Source organism: Sceloporus undulatus, chromosome 9, assembly GCF_019175285.1.
Source record: "Sceloporus undulatus isolate JIND9_A2432 ecotype Alabama chromosome 9, SceUnd_v1.1, whole genome shotgun sequence".
Lineage (NCBI taxonomy): Eukaryota > Metazoa > Chordata > Lepidosauria > Squamata > Phrynosomatidae > Sceloporus > Sceloporus undulatus.
Window position 1 is genome coordinate 34,664,607 of NC_056530.1, and position 27,919 is coordinate 34,692,525.

General features: G+C 44.1%; 1 protein-coding gene across 1 annotated transcript in view; it reads left to right on the forward strand.

The window, feature by feature from the left end:
- THBS3 (thrombospondin 3) overlaps nucleotides 1–26,428 on the forward strand; it is a 49,064-nt gene extending 22,636 nt beyond the window's left edge. The window contains exons 13-23 of the mRNA XM_042440763.1: nucleotides 137–244; nucleotides 556–715; nucleotides 2,445–2,563; nucleotides 5,111–5,163; nucleotides 7,943–8,136; nucleotides 10,679–10,857; nucleotides 12,828–12,876; nucleotides 15,701–15,897; nucleotides 18,673–18,845; nucleotides 24,285–24,424; nucleotides 25,347–26,428. Of these exons, the coding sequence (XP_042296697.1) occupies nucleotides 137–244; nucleotides 556–715; nucleotides 2,445–2,563; nucleotides 5,111–5,163; nucleotides 7,943–8,136; nucleotides 10,679–10,857; nucleotides 12,828–12,876; nucleotides 15,701–15,897; nucleotides 18,673–18,845; nucleotides 24,285–24,424; nucleotides 25,347–25,402 (1,428 nt within the window). The 3' untranslated portion in view covers nucleotides 25,403–26,428. The remainder of the gene's footprint in view (nucleotides 1–136; nucleotides 245–555; nucleotides 716–2,444; nucleotides 2,564–5,110; nucleotides 5,164–7,942; nucleotides 8,137–10,678; nucleotides 10,858–12,827; nucleotides 12,877–15,700; nucleotides 15,898–18,672; nucleotides 18,846–24,284; nucleotides 24,425–25,346) is intronic.
- The last annotated feature ends 1,491 nt before the right edge of the window (nucleotides 26,429–27,919 follow it).

A 27,919-nucleotide genomic window follows, 5' to 3' on the forward strand; every position in this document is an offset into this window, starting at 1 on the left:
AAGGGGAGGTTGTATCCAAGAGCATTTAGAGGGCTAACACTTTCCCAGTTCTGGTATTGCCGGTCTGGGAAGAGCAGTACATAAATTAAGTCTTTCAGCTTTCTTCACCACCATCTCTGCCATTGTTTTCCTTCAGGACAACTGTCGATTGACACCCAACTCAGGGCAAGAGGATGCTGACAGTGATGGCATTGGAGACCAGTGTGATGATGATGCGGATGGTGATGGGATAAAAAATGTGGAGGTAAACCAAAGTTTAGTCTTCCTTTTTGGGGCAGGGCTAGAAAATGAGGATAGAAGCCTGCTGGTAAGTTGTGTTAGTGTTCTGCTGGTTGTGTGCAAATACCTGTTTAAGCAATAGGAAGGGAGACATCCATTTCATTTCATTTCTATGCTGCAGGTTGGGGGCCAGTCTAGCCTCCAGCCTAAGGGAGTTCCAGAGAGTGGGAGCAGCCACTGAGAAGCAAATGCACAGCAAATGCAATGGCTCAGTCGCAGGCATTGTGATATTTTAAAACTTGTTGTACTTTTTTTTTTGTTTTGTTGCCAATGCAGGACAATTGTCGCCTCTTTCCCAACAAGGACCAGCAGAATTCCGACACTGACTCATTTGGGGATGCTTGTGACAACTGCCCCAATGTGCCCAACAATGACCAGAAGGATACAGATGGCAATGGGGAAGGGGACGCTTGTGACAACGACATCGATGGAGATGGTGAGGGAGAGAGAAATGAAGGGGAATAAGAACAAGGGAAATAAGGATAAAGGGGTGAGGGCATTTGGGGGACTGCCTGTGTCATGCAGGTAGGACCAGACATGCACCCAAGCTGGCACAGTTGAAGGAACAGCCTCTATCATGAGACAAGATAGAGGCTGCATCTGCACTGCAGAAATAATCCAGTTTGACACCACTTTAACTGGCATGGCTCAGTGTTATGGAAGTCTGGGAATTGTAGTTTTGTGAGACGTTTAGGTTTCTCTGTCAGAGAGCTCTGGTGTCACAACATTTCCAGAATTCCATAGCATTGAGCTATGGCAGTTAAAGTGGTGTCAAACTGGATTATTTCTGCAGTGGGGATGCGGCTGAAGCTGAGGTAAAGAAGGATGAATGGGCTGACAGGAGAATCAGTATTGTAGTTGCAGTGGAGCTTAGGCAGGGGTTGTCTGAGATGTCCTGATGTCAGGACAGGCAGAGGGGAGTCCTTGCCTATGATAAGCTGAGCTATCATAGGCATCCTAAAAAAAGTGGTGCAGCAAGTGAAACAGTCTGAAATGCCTAGAAATAAAAAGAGACACAAGGATTAGAGGAAGGAAATAAATAATGTGTCAGGAGATGGGAAATGTGTGTGGGGTTGAGAAGGGAGGGTTGGAAGGGGCATGTGTCTGCAGAAAAGTGGGGCAGAAGATCAGAAGCAGGCTAGGGAGATGATAAGAAATCCAGAATTAACATTTTATTTTGTAAAAAGCCTATCAAGTGGACCTGGATGGAAATAAAACTGAAGAATATGGGACAAGAATGGAAACAAGGAGCAGGGTGAAGAATGACTTGAGGTGTGTTTGTGCAGTTATACCCACTTTTACACCACTTTAACGGTCATTCCTGTGGAATCCTGGGATTTGTAGTTTGGTTGGGTGGTTAGGATTTTCTGCTAAAGAATTCTACCATGCTCCCATCAACTACACTTTTCAGTCTTTCTCCTCAGGTACCTTGGGAAATGTAGTTACAAGTACCACATTGGAGCTCCTTAGCAAGAAATTCTAAATACAGCCATCAAACTATAGATCCTAGAATCCCTTGAGTTGAAGCCATAGCAGTTAAAATAATAAAGGGCCCATTCCCACTTACAAAATAATCCAGTTCGGAACTGGTTTATTTTGAAAGCGAATTCTCTCCGGGGCCGTTTACTCCCCTTTGTCGTTCACATTAAGGGGAGAAAAGAGGAAAAACGGCCACGGAGAGAATAGATGGAGGAGCAGGAAAGAAAAGGGAAAAAAACCTTGCTTCCATGGGGCCCCTCTGGGGCCACTGCCACCCTTGCATCGCGTGATCCAAGGGTGGCAGTGGGGAAGGAGACTGGGGAGGGAGGAGGGGGTGCTGGTGACAGCTTGACAACAGGGGCCATTGCAGCTGCCCCTGTCATCTTCCTGTCTCTGATGGCGGATTCAATTCCGCCCTTTGTTTCCATTGGACTGAATCGATTGTGATTGATACAGCCCAAAAAGGAGCAGCAAAACTCGGTGTCTTTTTAACACAGGTTTAATAGGGGAAAACTCAACCCCCCCTTGGCAAATCGATTCCAAATCGATTCGCCAATGGGAAGCGGTTTAAAACGGATCATAATTCCATATGATCCGATTTAAACCTCAGTAGGGCCCTTGAGGTGAAAGTACACCTTTTGACAGTAGAAGAGATACTTTAATTGCTTCGCATTTCTCCCCTCTAGGAATCCCCAATGGGCTAGACAACTGCCCCAAAGTGCCCAATCCACTACAGACAGACCGTGATGAGGATGGGGTGGGTGACGCCTGTGACAGTTGTCCAGAGATGAGTAACCCTACTCAGGTATGAGCCTTGAGGAGGCTTTAAGGAAAGGAAGGTGGTGAGGTGCCTCCACAGGAAATGGTGGAATGAAAAGATAAGTGGAGCCAACAATAAATGGGTGGGTTGGGTAAGTCTGGACTGTACCAGTCTGGGACTCATCACTTATGGTCATCTGACTGACAACTGTTTCCTAAGAGAAAAGAAATATTTGAATTTAGGAAGCTAGCATGGCAGGGAGAAGGTTAATAACCTATTTACCCAACCCAACCTATTTACCTGACATTCTAGTTTTCCTTTCCTGTTGTTTTTGTGTGTCTGCAAGTTGTTTCTGAAGTATGTTGACCCTATCCTGGGGTTTTCTTGGCAAGTTTCTTCAGAGAGGATTAACAATTGCCTCTCCCTGAAGCTGAGAGTCTGTGACTTGCCCAATGAAACCCAGTGGGTTTATATGGTCAAGCTGGGATTCAAATTCTGGTCTCCAGAGTTGTAGTCCAATGAGTTCCAATGAAGAGGAAAACTGGGAGGTATCTCAAGAAACCAGGATATATCACTAAGGAACTTTCAGCTGCACTATGAATTAAATGGGACACATATAAGAAATAGAAAAAGGGAGAAATCACCAAAGAGGAATTCAGGCAAAAGGGAAGCACATGTAGGGGGTAAGTCAGAAAAACTAAAGTGCAGAATGAGTTCAGGCTTGCTAGAGAGATTAAGAACAATAAAAATGGCTTTTTTGGTTATGTCCATAGCAAAAAGAAGAAGGAAATGGTAAGGCCAAAGTGTGGAGAAGATGGCAAAATACTAACAGGGGACAGAGAAAAGGCAGAACTACACAACGCCTTCTTTGCCTCAGTCTTCACACAAAAGAAGAAGGGTCCTCAACCTGAGGAAAATGGAGCAGGGACGTAGCCAAGGGGGGGTTCTTGGGGTCCGGACCCTCCCTTCCATTAGAAAAATGAATGGTGCGTGCTGCTGCACTGCCGCGCCCAAGCCCCATTATAATGGGGGCATTTAGTGGGCCCCCCCCCCCCTTCCTAAAATCCTGGCTACGTCCCTGAATGGAGCAAAGGACACAATAGAGGAAATGGAACACAGAATAAGTAAAGAGGTAGTACAGGAAAACCTGGGCGTATTACAGAGCGCCCAAGAAGGGCGCTCTACCGGCGCTGCCATTTGCTGCATCCGGGAACCGCAGCGGTCAAACCGTGCGGTTCCTGGACGCAACAAAAAGAAGCCTGAAAATGGCACTTCTTTTTGTGCCCCAGAAGTGGTGCCGCGAGTCGCTAGTCACACATTCGTGGTGTCACTTCTGCTGCACGACGTGTGGACACTATGCGTCCGTGACGTCAAGATGGCGGCACCCATGTGTATAGGGCACCACCATTTTGTACGTACTAGATATGTACTAGGCTTAGGTCATCCGGAAGGGATGCCCTTTCGTAACCCTAGTATGTACCTAGTACGTACTTTAGGCACGTCTGTAATGCGCCCTGGTTAATCTAAATGAATTCAAGTCGCCAAGACCAGATGAACTACATCCAATGATATTAAAAGATATTAATTACTGTCCAGTAATAAATATCAATATCAAGAAAGATTCTAGAGCAGATCATTAAAGAGAGAGTCCCTCAGAAGACAATGCCATAATTGCAAAAAGTCAACATGGGTTTCTAGAAAAACAAAAAACAAAATCATCTCTTTTTTTGATAAAATTGCCAGTTTGGTAGTTGAAGGGAATGCTTTGGGTGTAGCCTGTCTTGATTTCAGTAAAGCCTTTGAAAAGGTCCCCCATGATATTCCTGGCAAACAAGTCTATATCAGCTTGTAAAAAGAGTGTGTCTCAAACTAAGAGTGCAGCAGTGTAGAAGGGAAGAATGCAAGAGATGTGAAGGCATGTAGGAGTTTATGTTGTTATGTTGCTGTAAGAGTGAAAACCCTGAGGAAGTTCTCCATGAAGGAACTTTTAATGATGGACAACTGGTTTCTGCAATTCCATAGAGTCTATGGAGCTAAGGGATTATATTTAAAGGACTAACCTGAAATTCTCTTGGACACACATAAGAGAAACAGACCACATCAGCACTGTGTTTGTACATGTTGCTTTGCTATTGCTACTTGTAAAGTAAATATACTCATCTTCAAATCTGATGTAAGAAGTCTGCTCCAGCACATGGATTTGAGGGTGAATCTATTGTGTAACTCAAACAAATCTTAATAATTGCCCCCAAACTGCACAGAAATCCCCCCAAATCACACAAAAATACCCCCTCCCAAGATCCCAGTATTATCCCCAAATACCTCCAATGGATTTAGAAAATAATCAATTTTCTGGCATCATTTTAAAATGTACTGCTGAGGAAAACAGAGATATTTGGGCTTGCTGAGATTTGGCATGGCTCACAGGGAGGTCTTGGACCTTTCCCCCTCACCAACATATACTAACCTATTTAGTGTGAAAGTGTCTTACAGCCAGATTTTCAAACATCAGAATGAACCATATTTGTTATTAACAGAAAGACACAAATGAAAAATGCCAGTTTGCTCATCCAAAGTCATGGTCTCTTTCAGACAGATGCTGACAGTGACCTAGTGGGAGATGTTTGTGACACCAATGAGGACAGGTAAGTGAAGCAAACAGATACTCAGCCCCCAAATATGTGAAAATGGAGCCTCTCCCATGTTAACTTTTTTCATAATGTGGGTCCTTGACCTCTATAAGATGCTAACACAGCCATAATAATACCAGATATGCATTTATATTCCCAGTGGCATTACTTCTCAGGGTGTCACCCAGTGTGTGTATGTGTGTGTGTGGGGGGGGGGGGGGGCAGGGCTTCCAGGGGGAAGGGCCAAAAAGGCTCTCCTGAGTAGAAGGCATGTGTCAGGTAGGAGGTGCTCTGGGCACTGTCCCCCCTCCACGCACTCATCTACTCATGAGTAAGATGGCACGTGGCAGGGAGGAGGGTGCACTCGGCCAGGTGTCACTCCTCTTCTGGGGTGTTACCTGGTGCGGTCTTATCCCCAACCTCCACTTGAGTGACACTACTGCATGTTCTGTTACTTTTTTATGAGGTGCCAGGATGGTGTAGGGATCTGAGCATTGGATTGGGTCTCTAGAGACATGGGTTCCAATTTCAGCTGGGCCATGGAAACTCACTTTATGACCTTATTCAAGTCACACTCTTTCAGCCTCAAAGGATGGTAATGACAAATTTCATTTGAAGAATCCTGCCAGGAAAACCCCATGATAAGTTCATCTTGGGGTCACCATAAGTCAGAAACAACTTCAAGGCATGCAACAACAACAATATCGTAGCATGGTGTAGTGCCAGTGTGGTGTAGTGGTTTGAGTGTTGGACTATAACTCTGGAGACCAAGATTTGAATCCCCAGTAAGCCATGCAAACCCAACTGGGTGGCCTTGGATAAATTATACTGCCAGCCTCAAAGGAAGGCAAAGACAACCCACCTATGAACATTCCTGTCCCAGAAAACCTTCCGGACACCCTAACCCTAGTACGTACCTGATACGTACAAAATGGCGGCGCCCTATACACATGGGCACCACCATTTGGATGTCACGAACACGCTGCCTCCAAACGGGGCAGCACAGGCGTGACATCCTCGTGCTGCACGAGGGCGCCTGGGCCATCCTTTTCGCGCCAGCGATGAAAAACAGAAAGGGGCCAAGTGGCCCCTTTCTCCTCCTCCTCGCCGCCATTGAGTGTCCTTGGCACATGAAGCCCTAATGACACCCCTTTCCAGGCCGTGGGGAAGCGGCCTTTTACTGCTTCCCCGCGGCCTGTAAAGCGGTGGATCAGGGCCTCAGAGGCTTCTGCTGTGGCAGCTGAGGCCCTGATCTGGCGGGGAAAGGGCTGGATACAGGCCTCCCCAAATGGGCGGTCTGTAACGCGCCTAAGTAAGGCAGGCACCAATCTGCCCAGGAAAGAGGAGGGGATGGAGCCATCCCTGCCAAGGCTCTTTCCCAGGCAGATGGGTGCCTGGGCAAGGCAGGCACCCATCCACCCAGGATAAAGGTGGGGAGCCTGTTAAAGGGATAGGAGAGCAGGAAAAGGGTAGTGCACTCGTGTGCCTACTTCACTCCCCCCACCCCTCCTTTTAACTGGCTTCCGTGGGAGTGAGTGGGAATTATTCACATTCTTTCCACATTTGTGGGGGGCTTGCACCCCTAACCCTTGCAGATGTGGAGGGCAGAGTGTACTGTATTTTGAACTAAAAGTTAATTGAAATTTAATTGATATTAAATGTGATATTTTGGGAGCATATGAGTCTTGCCTTGACTGTGGAACTCTATGGAGTGGCACAGTGGTTAAATATGAATACTGCAGCCACAAGTTGTGAGTTCAATCCCAGGCAGGGCTCCACAGTCTACTCAGACTTCTGTCCTTTCATAGGTTGGCAAAATGAGTACCCAGTTTGTTGGGAGCAATTAGCTTACAGACTGTAAACCACTTAGGAAGTGCTTAGTTCACTGATGAGTGGTATAGAAATGTACATGCTATTGTTATTGCTGCTGTGCTGTGGCAAGGGTATGATGATAATCAACCTATCAACTAAATGCCTCTTAAAGAGGAAAGATTGTAGAAACCCTGTTTATGGACTGCAAAAGCAGTAGTATCATAATGTATTGCAAGGGAGCAGAAGCTTCACCCTAGGGCAGTGGTGGCGAACCTATGACACGCATGCCAGAGGTGGCACTCAGAACCTTCTCTGTGGGCACGCATGCTGTCGCTGCAGCACAGAGTTTGCCAGATTTAATTCCTAGAAAGTCAGAGGAACGTGGCACTTTGCAATAAATAAGTGGGGTTTGGGTTGCAGTTCGGGCACTCGGTCTGTAAAAGGTTCACCATCACTGCCCTAGGGTCTAGATTGAGCCCCTGAGGTATTCCAGGGGTCTTTCCACTTCCAAGGAAAGACAGACCTCAGCTCCCCTGGTGCACCAGTTTGTAAAGGTAAAGAGTTTTGCCTTGACATGATTGTCTAGTCATGGCTGACAGTAGGGGGCGGTGCTCATCTCCGTTACTAAGCCAAAGGACCAGCATTGCCAGAAGCGATCATGTGGCCAGCATGAGTGCACAAAATACTGTTAGCTTTCCACTGAAGTGACACCTGTTTATCTACTTGCACGTTCACATGCTTTTGAACTGCTAGGTTGGCAGAAGCTGGAACTAGTGACGGGAGCTCATCCCATCACATGGCACCTGAGTCTTGAACTGCTGACCTTGCAGTCATCAGAATCAGTGTCTTAACTATTTGAGCCACCGTGTCCCAACTAGCAGTTGAATTTTTTCCAGGACCACACATACTGTAAGTGGCTAGGGAAGGCAGATGGTATCCCAGCAGCCCCTTTTCTCTCTCACATTGCTTCCTCATCTCACAGTGATGGTGATGGTCATCAGGACACCAAAGACAACTGTGCAGAGATCCCCAACAGTTCTCAGTTGGATTCAGACAATGATGGGCTGGGAGATGAATGTGACAATGATGATGATAATGATGGAATACCTGACTATGTGCCCCCTGGCCCAGACAACTGCCGCCTTGTTGCAAATCCCATCCAGAAGGACTCGGATGGTAAGTGTGACACTATTAGGATTGGTTTTGTGTCCCCATCTGTCTGAGATTCTGTGTAGGATGACACTTAGGATGTATGCACTCTGCAGTTACAGCACTCTGATGCCACTATATACTACAGAATCCTGGGATTTGGCCTGTTACAGACTGCCAAAATAAAGCTGCTTCAGGTCTCTTTGGAGGTATGCTATTTAAATGATGCATGGGTCCTACGAGTCCGGAGGTCACGCCAAAGCCACACTCCATTCCTAAGCACTGGAGCACAGCTTTGGTGCAGCTTCCGGATTCTTAGGATGCATGCATCATTTAAACAGCATACTTCCAAAGAGACCCAAAGCAGCTTTATTTTGGCAGTCTGTAACAAGCCATAGTTTGGGAGGGGCATTTAGATTTCTCTAGTGAACTCCCCTGAACTGCAGGATTAGAGTTTACTCTCAGCTAAGCCCCTCACCAAACTACAGAGCCCAAGATTTTCAACCTTCCTTGTCGTTGTGACCTACAGAGATCTTGAGCAAAGAATGGGGAAAATTCATTACAAATTAATTTGTACTTCTAATTGGTAAACAGTTCCAATAATTAATTTACAGTTTGTTATTTTAATTATTGGTGGACAAAGATGTTACCGTAGGTTTTTCGAGTAACAAATAACATACTATCACTTCCTTTCATCATTGCAACTGAAGATAGGGGTTTGTGGAGGTTGAACACTGAACACTACCCCCAAAGCTCACAATTTAAAAAATAATAATTGGGTGCTTGGGGGGTCTGCAAGAGTAAGGTCTGGGGGCCTCATCTGGCTGACAGGTTGTACCTTCCCCACCTCTGCTGTAGATATTTCAGCTGGGACCTGCTATTAAAAAAATGTAGTGAATTGCTTCTTTTCAATATTTCAGCGAGCCTTGTTGTTGTTGTTATATTTATATATTGATTTATATCCAGTTGTTTCCCCACAATTGGGACACAAAGTGTCTTACAGATTAAAAAACAATAAATTAGAAACATACAAAAGTGGGCATTAAAATAGAATTAAACTATTATTATTATTATTATTAAGCTTTATTTATATAGCGCTGTAAATTTACACAGCGCTGTACATACAATCCTTTTAATTAGACGGTTATAGTATGCTGTTAAAACACATCACCCATTAAAATAAAAAAATGCAATTTAAAAGATAAAAGTGGTTAAAACAGTCCATATTAAAACAGTTAAAAATATAGTTGCTCCTCCACTTTTGCGGCTTTGACTTTTGCGGATATGCTTATTTGTGGTTTTGATTAGCATGTTCTCTCTGGCGCAACTCTGCTAGAACTTGACTGTAGAGTCGTACTGGGGAAGCTAAAAGTTCCCAGAGAAAACATTTCCCTAGGCATTTGTAGATCCTCCAGGATGATTCTATGATCATCTTCTGGCAGATGCAGACCATAGAGTTGTACTGGAGGACCTGGAGATTCCTAGAGAGATGTCCTCTTAGGTAAAAAGAACAAAGTTTTTTTATTTGTGGTCTTTCCAAATTCCACGGGGGTCCTGGGCCCATAAACTCAGTGAATGTGGAGGGATCACTGTACTAAAACATGAAAACAATAAAAAATAAAACTATATACAGACCTTTAAGCCTTCAAATCCAGCACAGCAAGGCATTATGAGCCCAACTTCAATTGTCTGTAAAGACCTACCGGCATAAAAAAGCTTTTAACTTGCCATCAGAAAGACATTAAAGACAGAGCCATGCTGGTCTCTCTGGGGAGGGAGTTCCAAAGTCTGAGAGCAGCCACTGAGATGGCCCTCTCCATTGTTCCTACCAAATGAGTCTGAGAAGGAGCACCTCTTCAGCTGACCTTACCGTAGGTTCATACAGGGAGATGATATCTGTTTCAAATAACCTGGATACTTTGAATTGTGCCTAGAAATGGACCAGCAGCCAATGGAGTTGTTGCAACAAGGGAGTTGTGTGCTCCCTGTAGTGTGCTCCTCCCATTTAACAACCTGCCTGTAGCTTTGGGCCAGCTGAAGTTTCCAACCACATTTCAAAGGCAGCCCCACGTAGATCACATTACAGTACAGTAATCTGAATCGGATGTGATCAAGGCATGTACAACCGTGTCCAGATCTAACGGGATATTCCATTCCATTCTCTCCCAACCTTCCTTCCCATTCATCAGTTATCATTCTTCACCAGTAAGTACACTCAGTCTGCAATGTATGCTCTCTTTTGCTAAATAATGTTTGTACTTGTTCATAGATTTGAGTTCTTCCCTGTGTGTTGATACCTCCCTCAAATAAGTTTGTGTGGTTCTGTTTCAATTACATGAGCAACAGCATCCTCTCATGGAAGATGAGGATTAGTGATATAACCAGTGATACAATTAATTGACCCTCTTGATATTGTTGAACTTCAACTCCCATGATCCGTGAGTATTGGCCATGCCAGTTGGAGAGTTGGAATTGAAGTCCATAACCTTTAGAGGCTCAAATGACTATATGTTCATTTTCTAACATCTTGTGGTGGATTGGGCTTCACAGTGATTACCCTTGCATGCAGGTGATGGTGTAGGGGATGCATGTGAGGAAGACTTTGATAACGACACTGTCGCTGACCCACTGGACGTGTGCCCAGAAAGCTCCGAGGTGACATTGACAGACTTCCGGGCCTACCAGACAGTCATCCTGGATCCTGAGGGGGATGCCCAGATAGACCCCAACTGGGTAGTGCTCAATCAGGTAAAGCAAGAGATGCTCTGAGGTTACAGATGCTTTGGAGACATGGCTCAGCTCATTGGTTTTATGTTCTTGAGAGGAGGATAAGCTATGGACTTGGGGGTAAAAGTATAGCAAGAACTATGTGCTGTATCAGACCAAACACCTACCTTCCCCATACTCTGTTCTCACAGTGGCCACATAAGGATATCCTGAAGAAGTATATAACCACTAGAGCTCTCTCCCATTTATGTTTCTTCCAACTCATATACAGTCTATACTACCAGTACCAGACATAATACATAATCAGCATAAGTAGCCATAGCTACCCAATTTTGCTTGCAGTCCTCTTAACATTCAATTGTGCATCCATCATGCCATCTTAGGGTTGTGAGCTCTGTATTTGCAGCATGCACTCTTTGAAGGCTTTCTTTTTGTCTGTCCTGAATACATCCCTGTTCAGCTTCAGTGGAGAAGCCTGACATTCTAGCATGGCGGGAGAGTATGCTCCTATACATGTTCTAGTATGCACGATTCAGTACACTTCCATCCTGTTTCCTCTTGTTCACTGTTCTTCCTAATCCTCTAGTTATTGTAAGTCTGTACACTTCTGGCATCCCTCCCTTGAATCACTATTTTTGTCTGAGCTGCATAGCCCCAGGCATTTCTTCATAGGGTCAGAGCAAAAAGATTATATGAACAAAAGTGGTGATGGGAGCACCATGCAGGGCTCTAAACTGAACAAACCCTGGAGACCCAGCAAGGTTGATGAAACCCACTAACCAGGAGTGCTGGTTATGGGAAGGGGCAACATCAGGGGATTGCCCCCATAACTATTCTACCCTCCTTCTCCTTCAGTCCTTAAATTTCTAGCATTTCAACATCTTAAACTATCAGATGAGTTGTCTAGAATACATGGGCATGTTCACCTTGGTGAAGAAAAGATTGAAGGGTGACATTATTGCACTCTTTAAATATATAACAAGTGATATAATTAATTGTGACCCTCTTTGGGCTGGCCCAAAGAGGAGGATACAGGCTTGTTCTTTGTTGCATCAGAGAGTAGAAATAGGTCTAATGGTTTTAAATTACAAGAAGATAGATGTCAGTGAAACGTAAGAAGGAACTTCTTGACAGTGAGAACACTTCAGCAGTGGAACCAATTGCCTAGAGACGTGGTGGGTCTCCTTCTCTGGATGCCTTCAAAGAGACTGGGCAGCTCCCTGCTGGGGATAGCTGGGCATTAAGGCCCCTTTCAACTCTATGATTCTTTGATTTTAGGCATCCAAAGAAAAAGGGCAGGTAAAGTTGCCATGGGAATGTGAATACAGCAGATAGAAGAGTTCTAAGTGTCAGTGATTTTCTCTCTCAGCAATGCTAGAAACCTGCGGTCTGAAGGAACATTTCATTTGGGGTCAGTGGTCTCATTTTGGCATATCCCTGCCCTCACTTTGGGGGGAACCAAGTGACAGCTAAAACTCCCTGAATCCTGCAGCGTCAAGAGAATTTGCACAATTGTCTCTCTAGAGGGAGTCATATTTTGTATTTCACAAAAACTGTCTGGTCTGGATTTCTAGAACAGAAAGGGAGAGCTGCAGGGGAGGAAAGCATTTTCACCCTTCATCCTTCCCAGTGTGGCCAGTGAAACCAAAGATGACATGATGCAACTTCAACTTTCATTTTCAGCTGAAATGTTTGGACTTCTGTTTTTGTGGGGAGAGGGTTGCTTTTATAAGTATGTGGAGTCTTGAGGGTTTTACAGGTGGAATTGATGCATTTTGTGCTGTTATAAAGCCATGGGTGGAATCACAATGTTCTGTGGACTGCAAAATGGTGCTCTGTGGACTTCTTGCAATCCGGCAGCTCCCACTTTGTCCATCCCTGCTCTAGAGCCACAGAGAACCCAGAGTATGATTGCATACTCATTGCATCTCACCCACCATTCATCTTACTCTGGCTGTCCTCCTGCTTTCCCCCACCCTTCTCATCCACAGGGCATGGAAATTGTCCAGACAATGAACAGTGATCCAGGCTTGGCAGTAGGTAAGAGGCATTAATATATTTTCTTATCAGTTTTGACTTATTGTCTATTTGGGACACTTCCTGACATTCATGGCCCTTTCTGCTGTGGTTTCTGGGGTAAGAGGCCGGTCCCTTCGGTTTTGATCTTATACTAAATTAAACAATTAGTTCACCTACCATAGCTGCTCTTCACATATTCATAACACCACTTTTTGGAAACAGGAATGATCAGGCAAGCTCCAAAGGTGTGTGTCTTTACCACCTAGATTTGTTTGCCCAGCATTTGCATGACCTAATCTAGTGGTCCTTAACCTTTTATTTACTAGGGACTCACTTTAAATATTTTGTGTTGCCATGGACACCCCCCAAGACATGACTCAAGAGTTAAAACCAATGATGATGATAGTGATGATGATGATTCCACCTGAACACTAAACCATTAGCAAGTACACAGAAGCACCAGAGGGGGAGGGAAGATTTTTCTCTTGCTTCTTCCAACAGTTTGCAGTTGGAATAGATTGCACATCAATGCACATGCCCAGCCAAACTTTGCCTTAGTTCCTGTTCACATGGCTGCTTCACTATGAGGAGGAGGTGAGCTGAGCAGCCTTCAAGCCTTTACATACCCCCTGTGAGGACACTGTGGCCCCCCGAGGGTCCGCAAACTACAGTTTAAGAACCACTGACTTAATCAGTTAACACTAGTGGTTTAAATGAAGTGCTTGTTGTTTTATTGCCATTTTATTATTTTATTACTTAATCTCCTGTGTTATATGTTTTTTATCATAGTGGTCTAAGCTCAACAAACTGCAGTAGTACAGGAATACCTTTATCAGTAAACAAATAAAACTCAGGAATTTACCTAGAGGATGTGCCCAGTTAATCAACAACTTTTGCAGGCATAGATTCAAATGGGGTTCAGTCTCACAGCTTCAGGCTGCTTCAAGAAATGTTGGAGTGGTTACCAAGGAGACTTTGCAAGCTCTCCCAAAATCCTTTTCACGTTGAACAATTGACCATTTTGCTGTCAGTTTAACTGCCATTGCCCCAGAACTAGTGTTTCTTGTTTTTGTTGTTAACTGCCCTCGAGTTAACCCTGACTCATGGTGATCCTCTGGGTGAGACATCTCCAGGCCTCCCTATCCTCCAGTGCTCTGCTTAGGTCTTGTAGATTTAGGCCTGTGACCTCCCTGGTTGATTCTAGCCATCTGCTTTGCGATCTTCCTGTCTTTCTACAATGAGTCATGTCTTCTCATGATGTGGCCAAAGTATGACAGCCTCAATTTGATCGTCTTGGCTTCCCCAGAGAGTTCAGGCTGGATCTCTTCAAAGAGCCATTTGTTTGTCTTCTTGGCCATCCACAGTATCCTCAACACTCTTCTCCAGCATCATATCTCAAATGAATTGATTTTCTTCCTACTGGATTTTTACTGCCCTGGGAATATGATGGACTGGACAATTCTAATTTTAGTGCTCAGTTGTCAATAAGCCTTGAAGCCTTACAAGGAAAACCAATAAATATTACCATAATCCAAATATATGTGCCAACCACAGAAGAAGAAGAAGTTGAGAGATTCTGTGAAGGAGTCCAGGAAGAAATTGACAACACGCCAACACAGGACTTCAAACTAATTATAGGTGACTGGAACGCTAAAATAGGCAACAAGGAAGAATAAAAAACAGTAGGCAGATTTGTACTAGGCACAGGAAACAAAGCAGGAGCCCAACAGATAAAACTTTGTAAGGCCAACAACCTATTCATTTCAAATACCTTCTTCATACAACCAGGGAGGAGACTATACACATGGAGTCGAAGGCTTTCATGGCCGGCATCCATAGTTTTTTGTGGGTTTTTTGGGTCCAGACTGTTCATACGTTCCAATGAATCTTGGTCAGGTACAGTGTCTTCTTTTCCTCCTGACAGATACTCTAAATCTCCCTTCGTTTTCTGGTTTTCTTTTTCTCCCGGACTATTCTGATTCCAGTTGCCGTTTTCTTTTTTTTCCCTGGTTTTTGTTGATTCTTCAAAAGCTTTAATTTTTTTCTAGAAAATTTTTAGCTTTGTCAATTGTGTTTATAAGTTTTACCTCTCTAATAGGTTAGAGTTCCTTTGATTGTGTCCCATTTAAAACCTAAACCTGTCATTTGTAATTGCCTGGTTAAAAATAAATAATCTCTCCTTTTCTTCAAAACGGAGGAAAGAACGACAACAGTGTAAAACATGTGGATGGCAACATACTTCTAGCAGAAAGCATTAGAGATTTGGAATGATTAGTAAAGAAGGTAAAGGAAGAAAATGCAAAGGCAGGTTTTCTTCTGGACATAAAGAAAACAAACATAATGACCACAGAGGCTTTACATAAATTCAGCCTAGACAATGAAGAAATCAAATTAGTTAAAGATTTTCCCCTTATCTTGGATCAAACATCAATCAGAACAGAGACTGCAGCCAAAAATAAAAAGACTAGGACTGGGAAGGATAGCGATTGAAGGAACTAGACAAAGCCCTAAAGAGTAAAAACATACAACAGAACACCAAAGTTAGAATTGTCCAAGACAATTTATTTCCCATCTAGTGCTTCTCTGAACCACAAATTCCAAGAGTCCATAGGATGCAGCCATGACAGTTTAAAGAGGTATCAAAATGGTATAAATCTGTACTATGAAGTAGATCCCTTTCTCTCTGCGGGATTCCATTTCCCAGGATTCTTTGGATGGAGTTAAACCTGAAAAATGTAGACATGCCCTTGGGTTTGTCCTGTTACTGGCCACATATCCCGTTTTCTCAATGAGGCTGTTGCTAACTCTTTATTCCCTGATGTAATTTATGGACTCTGTGGGGCAGGTTATACAGCATTCAATGGAGTGGATTTTGAGGGCACCTTCCACGTCAACACTATCACTGATGATGACTATGCTGGCTTCATCTTTGCGTACCAAGACAGCGCCAGTTTCTACGTGGTAATGTGGAAACAAACGGAGCAGACCTACTGGCAAGCGACTCCCTTCCGAGCAGTGGCTGAGCCTGGCTTACAGCTCAAGGTCAGTGATTTTTCCCCAGCAGAACATTACTTAGAATTAGAAGATATCTCAGAGATTATCTAGTCCAACTCATTGCTAGCGGAAGAAACCCTCACTGCTATAGCATCCTTGATAGGACTCTGTTCCTCCTCTGATCTAGAGACAATTCACTGTGGTGCCTGTCAGGCTGCCTCCAGGATTTCAGGAATTCCCTCTAAGACAAGAGCGGAGTTAGCACTGAATCACAGAAGAAAATAAATTCCTTAAGTTAAGCTGCTATTGAAATCAATATATTAAATTAATTCATTAATGAATTTAAGAATTTGAAAAATCATTTAGAATGATTAAAAATGCCCAGTAATGAAATACAGTAATTTGTCATTACTCAGAAATAATACTGTTAGCATTTAGTAATACTGGCGAGTTACAGACCGCCCAAAATGGGCAGTCTGCTGCCGCTGCCGGTTGCTGTGTCCAGGAACCGCAGCAGCCAAACCGCGCGGTTCCCGGGCGCAGCCAGAAAGAAGCGCCGAAATGGCGCTTCTTTCTGGGCCCCGGAAGTGGCGCCGCGAGGCACTGGTTGCGCACTCGCAGCGTCCAGACACTACACGTCAGTGACGTCAAAATGGCGGCCCCCGTGTGGACGGGTGCCGCCATTTTGTACGGACTCGGTCCATACTAGGGTTGAGGGGTGTCAGGAAGTGACGCCCCTTCTCAACCCTAACACGCCCCTTCCTAACCCTAGCACGCCCCTTTGGCGCATTTGTAACGCGCCTAAAATAACTATTCTTTAAAAAAATCTTGTTGAAATGTTTAACAAATGAGAATGGATGAACTAATTTTTAATATGTAATTTCTACACTCTTGGCAAGAGACCATACTTTCTTAATAATGGGTAGGGACATATTTGAGAGAGAATCCTCCCCACAGCCTCACGATGGAATAATTCTTCTTTTGCACAAGGTTCATCCTCTTATAGCATGCCCTTGCTCTGCCACTGTATCTGCTCCATAAACCTTTTATGCCACTTTCACACAATAGCTAAGTGGATCCTCCTTGTGCAGGAACAATCTACTTTCAAAAATCAGCTACTGGCTGAGTGGAATTCTCACAGCTTTGGAGGAGTTTTGAGCTTCCCCCTTTAGCTTATATATTTGTCCCTCCACATTCTCTGGGATTGGGAACACAGTGCCTCCGTGAATGTGGAAATAAAAAAAACATTATGCTTTTACCCGAGAGAATACCTCTCTAGGGATCTCTAGGTCCTCCAGTGCAACTCTTTGGTCAACATCTGCCAGACATTGGCCATAGAATTGTGCTGGAGGAGCTACAAATGCCTAACGGTGTGTTTTCTCTAGGAATCTCTAGGTCATTCAGTGGGACTTTTGATTAAAGTTGACCGTAGAGTTGCACTGATGTTTCTAGAGAGAACATATTAATAAAATCTGTGACTAATCAAATCCGCAAAAGTCAAAGCCACAAATATGGAGGGACGAGTGTACATCCTCCTATAAGATCAAAGTCTCAACAGAAACAGCAGGGACCATGATTTGCATAGCCATTGGATGGAATTAATACTCCTTCCCTAGAGAGCTCTTTACATACAGGGTATGTAAAGCCCTGGGACCGCCTAGCTTCCTTCCATCCAGCTATTCAATTGGCCTAATGGACTGAGTAGTCAAAGCACAATACCACATTTACATATTCACATATATATGAATGGGAGCAACTGTGGTGTTGAGGTTTGAGTGGTTGTCCAAGATTCTGGGAGACTAGGGTTTGAATCCCTACTCAGCCATGAAAACCCATTGAGTGGCCCTAACTAGGTCACGCTGCATTTATCTTTAGAGGAAGTGAATAGTAAACTTCCTCTGGATAAATCTTGCCAATAAAATTCCATGATAGATTCACCTAAGGGTCATCCTATTTCAGAGTCAACCTGATGCCATATAGCAACAATACAATCAGAGAAACACACACATGCAAAGAGAGAGAGAGAGAGAATCATAGGGCTGGAAGAGACCACAAGGGCCATCCAGTCCAATCCCCTGCCATGCAAGAACACCCAAAGCAGCATCAACAGATGGCCATTCAGCCGCTGTTTAAAAACCTCCAAAGAAAGAGACTTCACCACACTCAGAGGGAGTATGTTTCTCTTGTCACCCAGCTCTTACTGTGAGGAAATTCTTCCTAATGTTGAGATGGAATCTCTTTTCTTGTAGTTTGAATCCATTGCTCCGGGTCCTAGTTTCTGGAGCAGCAGAAAACAAGCTTGCTCCATCCTCAATATGGCATCTCTTTGAACATTTAAACATGCCACTTCTAACCTCTTCCCCAGGCTAAACATCCCCAGCTCCCTAAGTCTTGGTGGGATTCAGACATTTCACCATTTTGGTCGCCCTCCTCTGGACGCACTTCCGACCTTTCAGCATTTTGGTCACTTTCTTCTGGACACACTCCAGCTTGTCAATATCCCTCTTAAATTGTGGTGCTCAGAACTGGACACAGTATTCCAGGTGTCCAGTTCTGGGTACACACACACACACACGATATGCAGATTTGTTTTTCTAAAACCAACCAGCCAACCACAATGCTAAACAACAGAGTATGTTCAGGAACGAAAAGTTTGAACTGACCCTCAGTTAGCTAGGCTGTTCAAATATTTCCTTCCCCAAGTGCTTTACATGTTTCAAACCCTCAAAGGTCAGAGTCATTTAGGATATAAATGTAATAAGCAATGCAGGTAATGCTTCTGCTGCTGTTTTCTGTTCCCAACTCCTCCAATCCCATTGGCAGGCAGTGAAGTCCAAAACAGGTCCAGGTGAATACCTGCGGAATGCCCTGTGGCACACCGGTCACACACCAGACCATGTAAGGTTGCTGTGGAAAGACCCTCGCAATGTGGGATGGAAGGACAAAACGTCTTACCGCTGGCGCCTCATTCATCGGCCCCAGGTGGGCTACATCAGGTGAGGATTGAAATGGGGGTCTCCTTATCCTGTAATAGGGATGGAGAAATCACCAGTTGTCATATCATCTTCCTGTGAATCTTATGGAAAGACTGTGTGGATTTTTATATATTTCTATAAGATAGAAATATATAAAAATCCACACATTTAATAATAAATGCCTTGTTCCCACCCGGAACAATGGATGCAAGCTCCAGGAACAGAGATTCCACCTCAACATTAGGAGGAACTTCCTGACAGTAAGGGCTGTTTGACAGTGGAACACATTCTCTCAGAGAGTGGTAGAGTTTCCCTCCTTGGAGGTGTTTAAGCAGAGGCTGGATGGCCATCTGTCGGGGATGCTTTGATAGTGATTCCCTGCATGTCAGGGGAGTTGGACTAGGTGGCCCTTGTGGTCTTTTCCAACTCTATGATTCTATGATTCTAATACCTCTTAACTTCTCCAGGCTAAGCTCCCTAAGTCTCTCCTCATAGGGCATGGTTTCCAGATCTTTCACCATTTTGGTAGCCCTCCTCTGGATATGCTTCAGCTTCTCAACATCCTTTTTGAATTGTGGTGCCCAGAACTGGATGCAGTATTCCTAGTCAAGCCTGACCAAAGCAGAATAGAGTAGTATTATTACTTATTATTATTATTATTATTATTATTATTATTATTAACCTTTATTTATAAAGCGCTGTAAATTTACACAGCGCTGTACATACAATCTTTTAGTTAGCCGGTTCCCTGCCCTCAGGCTTACAATCTAAAAAGACACGACACAAAAGGAGAAGGGAGTGGTGGTGGGGAATAGGATCAGGTCCAGCAGATCTTCTCCACCTCCGAGGCCTGGAACAAGGCAGATGGACTGGAGGAAGGGCTTGGCTTCTTAATGGATGGTTAAAAGGAGGTTTCCTGGGTCAGAGAGGGGCTCACCTCTGGGAATGCTTCTCTAAACAATATAGTCTTTAATTACTTCCCTTAATCTAAACACTATACTTCTCTTGACCCATCCTAGAATCGCATTGGCTTTTTTAGCTGCTGCATCACACTGTTGACTCATGTTCAATCTATTGTCTACTAGGATTCCTAGATCCCCTTTAGATGTACTGTTGTCAAGCCAGGTATCCCCCATTCTATATCTAAACATTTCATTTTTTCTGCCTACGTGCAGCACACTGGGGCCTTGGTATCCACAGGGAATCTGTTCCGGAGCCCTCTCCCCCTCCTGCAGATACCAAAACCAGCAGATGCTCAAGTCCCACTGTCCCCAATGGCAGCATGTGAATGTGGCTGTGCTGCCATTAGGGAAAACCCCCATTGTCTGTAATGATAGCACATGCACACAGCTGTGCTGTTATTCAGTAATATCACATTCATAATGGCAAACTGCCATTCAGGTGAACTCCCATTGTCCCTGATGTAGACGCAGCTGTGTGCATGCGCCAGCACTGGTGAGAATGGGCTGTCCCCAGTGGCAGTGTGGCTGCATGTATGTGCCACCGTTTGGTCCTACTTTCTAATCTATTAAGGTCATTTTGAATTTTGAGCCTGTCCTCTGGAGTGTTTGCTACTTCTCCTAATTTGATATCATGTGCAAGTTTCATAAGCATGCCTTATTCATGCCATCATCCAAGTCATTAATAAATGCAGCAAGGAACAGACTTTGTTGTTGTGTGCCTTCCAGTCATTTCTGGCTTATGGCAACCCTAAGGCAACTCCTATCATGGAGTTTTCTTGGCAAGATTGGTTCAGAGAAGGTTTGCCATTGCCTTCTCCTGAAAGGGGCTGAGAGCATGTGACTTGCCCAAGATCACCCAGTGTATTTCATGGCTGTACAGGAAACTGAATCCTGGTTTCCATAGTCATAGTCCAACACGCAAACCACTATGCCAAACCGGCTCTCACTTCAAATGCTGTTAACTATGCCTACATACTGGCTTTCAGTGTTACTAATAGGCTTCCCTTCCCTTATCTCTTGTTTGGGAGTCTTTGAAATAGTTGTTTGGAGGGTGAGTCAGTATGACTGAAGTAAGAAGAATGTGGGTTTAAGACTGGGGAGACTTGGCTTCAAGTCTTCCTTTCACCATGAAACTCATTAAATGACTTTGGGCCAGTCTGTTTCTGGCTAAGACTGCTTCATAGGGTTGTTGCAAGGATGAAAAAACAGAGGAAAAATGCTCATGGACAGCAGGATGGAAACAAACAAGTACATACCAGAGCTTTGAACCTCAGGGGATGCCCTCCTTTCAGTCCTACCACCTTCACAGGTGGGGGTATGAAGCAAGGCCTTCTTGGTGGTTGCTTCTCAGCTCTGGAACTCCCTCCAAAGGGAATCTAGCATGTCTCCTTCCTTGCTATACTTCCATCAGCAGGCAAAGGCTTTAAAAAACAATTCTGACAAATTTTTAGAACTAATGGTTTTTAAAAGAAGGACTTTTTAGAAGGTACTGTATTTTTAAAAACTGTACTTTTAAAAAATTCTTTTTAATAAAGTATAGGAGGAGGAGACACAAAAGATTGCCGCAGTTAGAGAACCATCATACCAATTTCCCATGCAAGCAAAGTCATGCTCAAAGACTCCTACCATATATGGAATGTGAAATCCCTGTGGAGCAAGCTGGATTCAGAAAATGGAGAGTCTCTTGAGATCACATTGCAAACATATGTTGGATAACGGAGTGCACCTGGGAATTCCAGAAGAAAATCTGCATGTGCTTTCTTGATTGCATAGATCACAAAAAGCTATGGCTTATGCTTGAGAGGAATGGAAGCGCCACAACATCTGATTGTCACAATGTGTAACCTGTACTCAGGAACTGAATATGGAGAAACTGAATGGTTCCCAGTTGGCACAGGGGTCAGAGAAGGCTGGCTATTATCATCCTATTTATTCAACCTGCATGCTGAAAATATCATCTGCAGGCTTAGACTCTGAGGCAGGGGGAGTGAAGAAAGGAAGGAACATTAACAACCTAAGATACACAAATATCGAGCAAGGAGGAAAGTGCTAAGATTGGATAAATCCTGAATATTAAAAAAATTACCATGGAAGAATTCAGGGAGGACTGATAGGGCCTGGGCCTGCAAGACCTGAGCAGAGATGTTGAGGACAGAGGGTCTTAGAGATGTCTCATCCACAAAGGAGATTATCAGACACACACACCTCTCTCTTATGGAGCTGTGAACCTGACATGAGAGCTGGCCACATTATTAAACTTTCCAGTTTTCACTCCACCCCATCTTCCAAATCTATCTGAAATCTCCTCCTCTTTTTGTTGTTGATAACTGCTCTTCAGTTGACTTTGGACTCATGGTGACTGTGAAGATTATCAGACAGAGAAAAACTATGGGAGAAAAGCTCACATCATTGTCACACAATTGAGCGAAGATTATCACACAACATTCCATGGCTTCACTCTCATCCCATCCTTCTCCCGTCAGTGAAGTGGAATGGTCCTGTAACTTTTTGTTGATGGGAGAAGGACAGGATGAGAGAAATGCTGTGGAACATCGTGTGATAATCTTTGCTAAGTTGTGTGACAATGATGGGAGCATCCCGGTTCTCTCCTGTGGTTTTTCTGCATCTGATAATCTCAACAGTCACCATGAGTCCAAGTCAATTTAAGGGCAGTTAACCGCTACAAAAAGAGGAGGAAACTTCAGATGAATTTGGAAGATGGGGTGTAGTGAAAATTGGAAAGTGCTCCTGTATTGTTAATGATGGTGGTGCAGAAGAGGGAATTTCAGTAGATGTTGTCACCTTGACAAGCAACACGTGCTCAGATTCACTCTTCTGCACAATCATTAGAGGGTACAGGTACCTTCTTCAGTTTTTAATCTGGCAACGCTAGTTGGAGGCAGAGGAAAGCTGGATGCTTTCTGGCTCTGATTTTGTAGCAGACAAACTCACCAAGCTTAGCATTTAAAGCATTTGGGAGACTGAATCCTGCTCTGATTCTCCATCCTGGCTACCTCTCTTCAGAGGTCAGAGTTTATGAGGAGGGCAAGCTTTCCCTGTTTAATAATGTGGCCAGCTCTCATGCCAGGTTGACAGCTCCATGAGAGAGAGGGTGTGTGTGACCGTGTGTGTGCCTGTGTGCACAGGCATATGAGAGAGAGAGAATTTGAGCGTGTGGGTGGAGACAGAGGGGAAGAATTGTTTAATTGGGAACTGTCTCTCTCTCCCCCCCCCCCTGCTCTCATTCCCCAAGAACCATTCATTTGTTGGGCCCCAAAGCCTATTGTCCTGGTTGCCTTAGTGATCCAACGCAGGCTTGGAATGCTTTGGCCTACTACTACAGTTTTTTTAAATGCAAAAAGAGGCTGGACAATGAGAGAAGGTAGTGCAGGGGGGCTGAGCGGGTGGAGAATAGGGTCAGTGGGGGGTGAGGACCAAAGCCTGGGAACTTTTTGTCTTTTTTCAGCAAGATCATGAAGAGGAGAAAAACTCAATTCCAAAAGTTACTCAGATTCACCCAAAAATTGACTGTGGGTGTGCGCATGCATGCATGCACAAGTGTTGCATAGTTCTGGTTGCCAGCGACCTGAAAAAGGATCACAGTGGAGAGAGGCAGGCACTTCTGTTAAAAGTTGCTTTGCTCTGTCCATTCCCTTGAGCTGTTAGAAGCCTGGCGCTTTAAGACAGTTTGTATGATGGGACAGAGTTGTTTGCAATCTCTTGTGTATATGTTTCCAAGGTGCACACGGGAAAGAGGCAGGCATCCCAACAGCCTTTCAAAAACAAAAGGCTTCCTAAAAGCACACAGCAAGCCTTTGGAATTTTGCAACTGCAAAAAATTGTACTTGAAAGCCACATACAAAAAAGAGACACTTGTATCTTTCCTGTAACATAAATCATAATTCCATTGGTTCTGCCTAAAGCAAACAGCATGTTCTTGGAATATTACAATGCCCTCCTCACCTATCAGCATTCATACCAAGAATCTGCAACCACCCCCTAAAGAAAACCCCCCAACACTCTGGCTTTTGTCAGGGACGTAGCTAGGATTTTAGGAAGGGGGGGGTCGGTCCAGACTAAGTGCCACCATTATAATGAGGCTTGGGTGCAGTGGCGCAGCAGAACACACACTATTCATTTTTCTAATGGAGGGGGGGGTCCGGACCCCAAGAACCCCCCCCCCCTTTGGCTACGTCCCTGCTTTTGTCCATAACATGCCATAGAGCACATGACAGGTCTTTCTCTGTAGTGGTACCTTGACTCTGCAACTCCCTCCCAAGGGAGGTCAATCTAGTTCCATTCCCTACAAGCTATTTGACATCTAGGCAAAGTTACATGGTTTTTAAAATTGGTTTTAAAGCTCGACTTGGGTTTTTAAAGAATCTTTTCTTGCAGAGACCATGTGAAAAGGGATCAATAAATATTTGTCAGTAAACACAATAAATCCCCCACAAGGGCATTTTTACCATCTCCACCTCCTTTTGCCTTCCTCTTTCAGGGTGTTGCTTTATGAAGGACCCCAACTGGTGGCTGACTCAGGCGTTGTCATTGATACAACAATGCGAGGAGGGCGCTTGGGAGTCTTCTGTTTCTCCCAGGAAAATATCATCTGGTCTAACCTACAGTATCGCTGCAATGGTGAGTTCCTGGCAGGCACTGGGCTGAAAATAAATACTAGTGGATCCAGGGAGACTGTTAGCTTTCCTGGGTTCAGCAAAGAATTTCATGGAAGCATTAAGCACCAAATCAGAGGATAGATTTGGTTCATTCACCAAAATATGGTTGAGACACATTAGTGGATGCAGCACATGAAGGATAGTGATCAGAGTCATCCCAAGTGATCAGAGTCATCACCTTGGTTTATCTGCCAAGGTGGCTTCCCCTCCATTCCATGTGCTGAAACCAACTGGCATGACTCTTACTTGAACACAGGTAATTAGAGAGATGTTTTTACCATACTGAAGGGTACAGAGTAGTTTCAAGGGTGTAGTGACTGTTAACTCCATGGGGCCCAGAACTCACCTCTCCCCCAATACACACCTGTGGACACCCCAAAGCAAGCCCAAATACTTCTGTTTTCCTCTGCACTACTTTTCAAAATGGTCTTAGGAAGTGATATGTCACTTCCTGTCACATTTAGAAAAGAAATACAGAAAAAGATTGAGGTATTTGGTGGGAGTACGGTAGCCTCATATTGATGCTGCTTAGGCTGCAAGCCTGCTATACATATATTCCTGGGAATAAATCCCTCCAAACCTACAAGGACTTACTCCTGAGTGGCCCTGCACAGAATATCAATCCATTTCTGTTTTAACAGCTACCCACAGTTACCAATGGGAATTTCAAGGTATTTCATGGAGAATCATCACTCAGCTACATTTCTCAGGTTTCTTTGTGGGATGGTGATGAAGACATGATGGTCGAACTGATATAAAACCACCATAACTATGCAGGATCACCACACACTCTGAAGGAGCATTGGCCAGACTTTCCAGACCAATGTTACACTCTGAGGTTGTCAAGTTTTTAAAAATCATATTTTCTCTGTCTTTCTTGTTAGATACTGTCCCTGTGGACTTCGAACCGTTTCGCCGGATTTTACTAGAAGGCGCTTGAATGAAGGCTGTCAGATGTGCTCACCAACCAATGCTAAGCCAAGACCTTTCTAAAGACTCTTGGTCGCCCCCTTCCCCAAATTTGGCATTGTTTCTGCTCCCCTACTCACTGATACACAAACACACCATGGACTGGACAACTGAAAAACCTTATTGAACAGTTTCTGGAAACATGAGTGCTGCTAACTCAGCCAGTCAGTAGTGCTTGCAGGGTTCATAGAAGTCCTTGAACCATAAGGATCAACAAAGGATTGTGGAATAGCAGCAACATCAGCCAGTAGGAGAGGACTGCTCTGGAGCTAATTTCCATCAATGTATGGATGCCCTCTGGTGTTCCCCTTTCATCCTTTTGGGAAACATGAATTCGCCCATAAAATTTTGGCTCTTTTTCTAACTTCTTAGTCCTGTTGTTGTTTTGGGTATGTATTAGAGGTAAACATATGAATAGCATGCATCTTGTGGGCTTCAAACAACTGAGGGACATGTCTGATTTAAACCTACCTTTCAGTATGTATTCCACCTTTGGCATTTTCCAGATGTTCAGCATGCCAGCTTCATTTATCATGAAATTCTTGCAACTAAGAAGATGTGATATCAAACCAAAACATTCATCTCTCTATCTAATCTAGCCATCTATAAAATGATTTAATACTATTTTCCACACACATTTCTCCCATACACATACAGAAAGAATCCTGGGACATAGTTTGATGAGTGCTCTAAGCATTTTCTCCTTCCCTCCACCACCTACATCCAAAAGAAATACCATCACAAGCAAAATACAAGCACAAAGACCTTGGGTATTCAGAAACATATTCTATAAAACATAAGTTTGATGATGATAATATAGTACCTTTCTTCTCCTTTTTGCTGTGCCCATCCCCTAAAGCACAGCTCATGAAAAAGGTTAAGAAAATATCTAGCCTCAGATTATGCCAATCCCAATCCATAGGTTGGTTACCATGACAATTGCAATTGTTAAACTGATTGTTTCTCATTTCATAAAACTGACCATAACAGAACAGATATTTTAGTTTGTTTATTTTTTAAAAAATGAAACCATGAAGATCTGGATGTTTTTCATTCAGCAGCAAGAGGCAAAACACAAGCCATCACTTAAACCATGTGATATTCATCCTCCATCAGTTACTGAAGCCACCTGCTCCCCTGGTAACTATAAACATAGGTATAAAAATTACAGTCTGTGGTTCTCCTGTTCACGTTGCATTTGTAATGTAATATAACAACCTGTTAATTACTGGGAAATGGAAGTGTTTACAACAAATTCCCTCCAGATTCAAGTCTAGCCATCTTCGGTGTTTGGTCTTGGGTGTGTTCTGTTGTCTGTTGTGCTCCTCCGCCAAGGGTCAAGCCTGGTCCCAGCTCTATCCATCCATGTCTTCCTTGTAGCCTTGAAAAGTCAACTCTCACTAAGTATCCCAGCTGATCAGCTCTTGAAGGAAGTCTTTTGGCTTGGTTCGTCCACAGTAGGCTCCCGTAGATGCACCCGAGAGAACAGGAGGCCGGGACAAGTGCAATATTAGCAAGAGCACAAACAACACTGCACTCCATCCCATCCCTCCTGCTGACCAGGATGTGTACTGGCAATAGGCCACTCACCAAACGGGCCCCTGAAGTGCCGCACCGAGTGGTTGTTGCTGGACTCTTGCATCGGAGGGAACAAAATTGCTTTCCTTATTATTTATTCATTTGTTTGCATTTCCCCCTCTTTTCTCCCAAAACTGGGACTCGGGGCAGGTTCATAAGAAGAGCCATTAAAAACACACACAGTTATGTGAAATCACAATTCAATATTATGAAACTCACTTAAAGCAGTTGAATTAAAAGCAATTTCAAAGCATTTTCTTAAACACACACACACACACGCACACACCAAAATGCAACCAATGCCAACAACCAATGCCACCAGTTGTACAAAAGAAAAAGTTCCAAATGTTTACCATGGGGCTCCTCAATGTCACCTGAGCCTGGCACATCTCAGTTTCCCTGTGTACTCATGGTGCAGAGATACCCCCACCCATCTCCCCATCTCCATCCAGATCTCCCCCAAGTGCCAGAGTCACCCGCTGGCACTCAGGAGCTGGGAATTTGGTTAAATAACCACTCGCTTGGCCAAGGCACTCGGAGGTTGCTGTGGTGACGAGTGTCCCAGCAACGGTCAAGAGAATGCGAGCTCCTCGTAGGCAGCCAAAGGCATTGGGGGTGTGCTGCAAGACAGGCCACCCGCCCATTGCACACATAGGCCTGCATGAGAGATGATAAAAGCTGGCCATCTTTAAATATCTGAAGGGATGTCCTGTAGAAGATGCAGTGAAGTTGTTTTCTGCTGCTCCAGAAACAAGGACATTAGCCAATGGATTCAAATTACAAGGGGAAAAAAATCCCGCTGAAACATTAGGAAGAACTTCTTTACTCTTAAGAAGTGGCATAGACGGCCTCAGAGGGTGGTGGACTCTGGAGGTCTTTAAGCAGAGGTTGGATGGACAGCTTTCAAGAG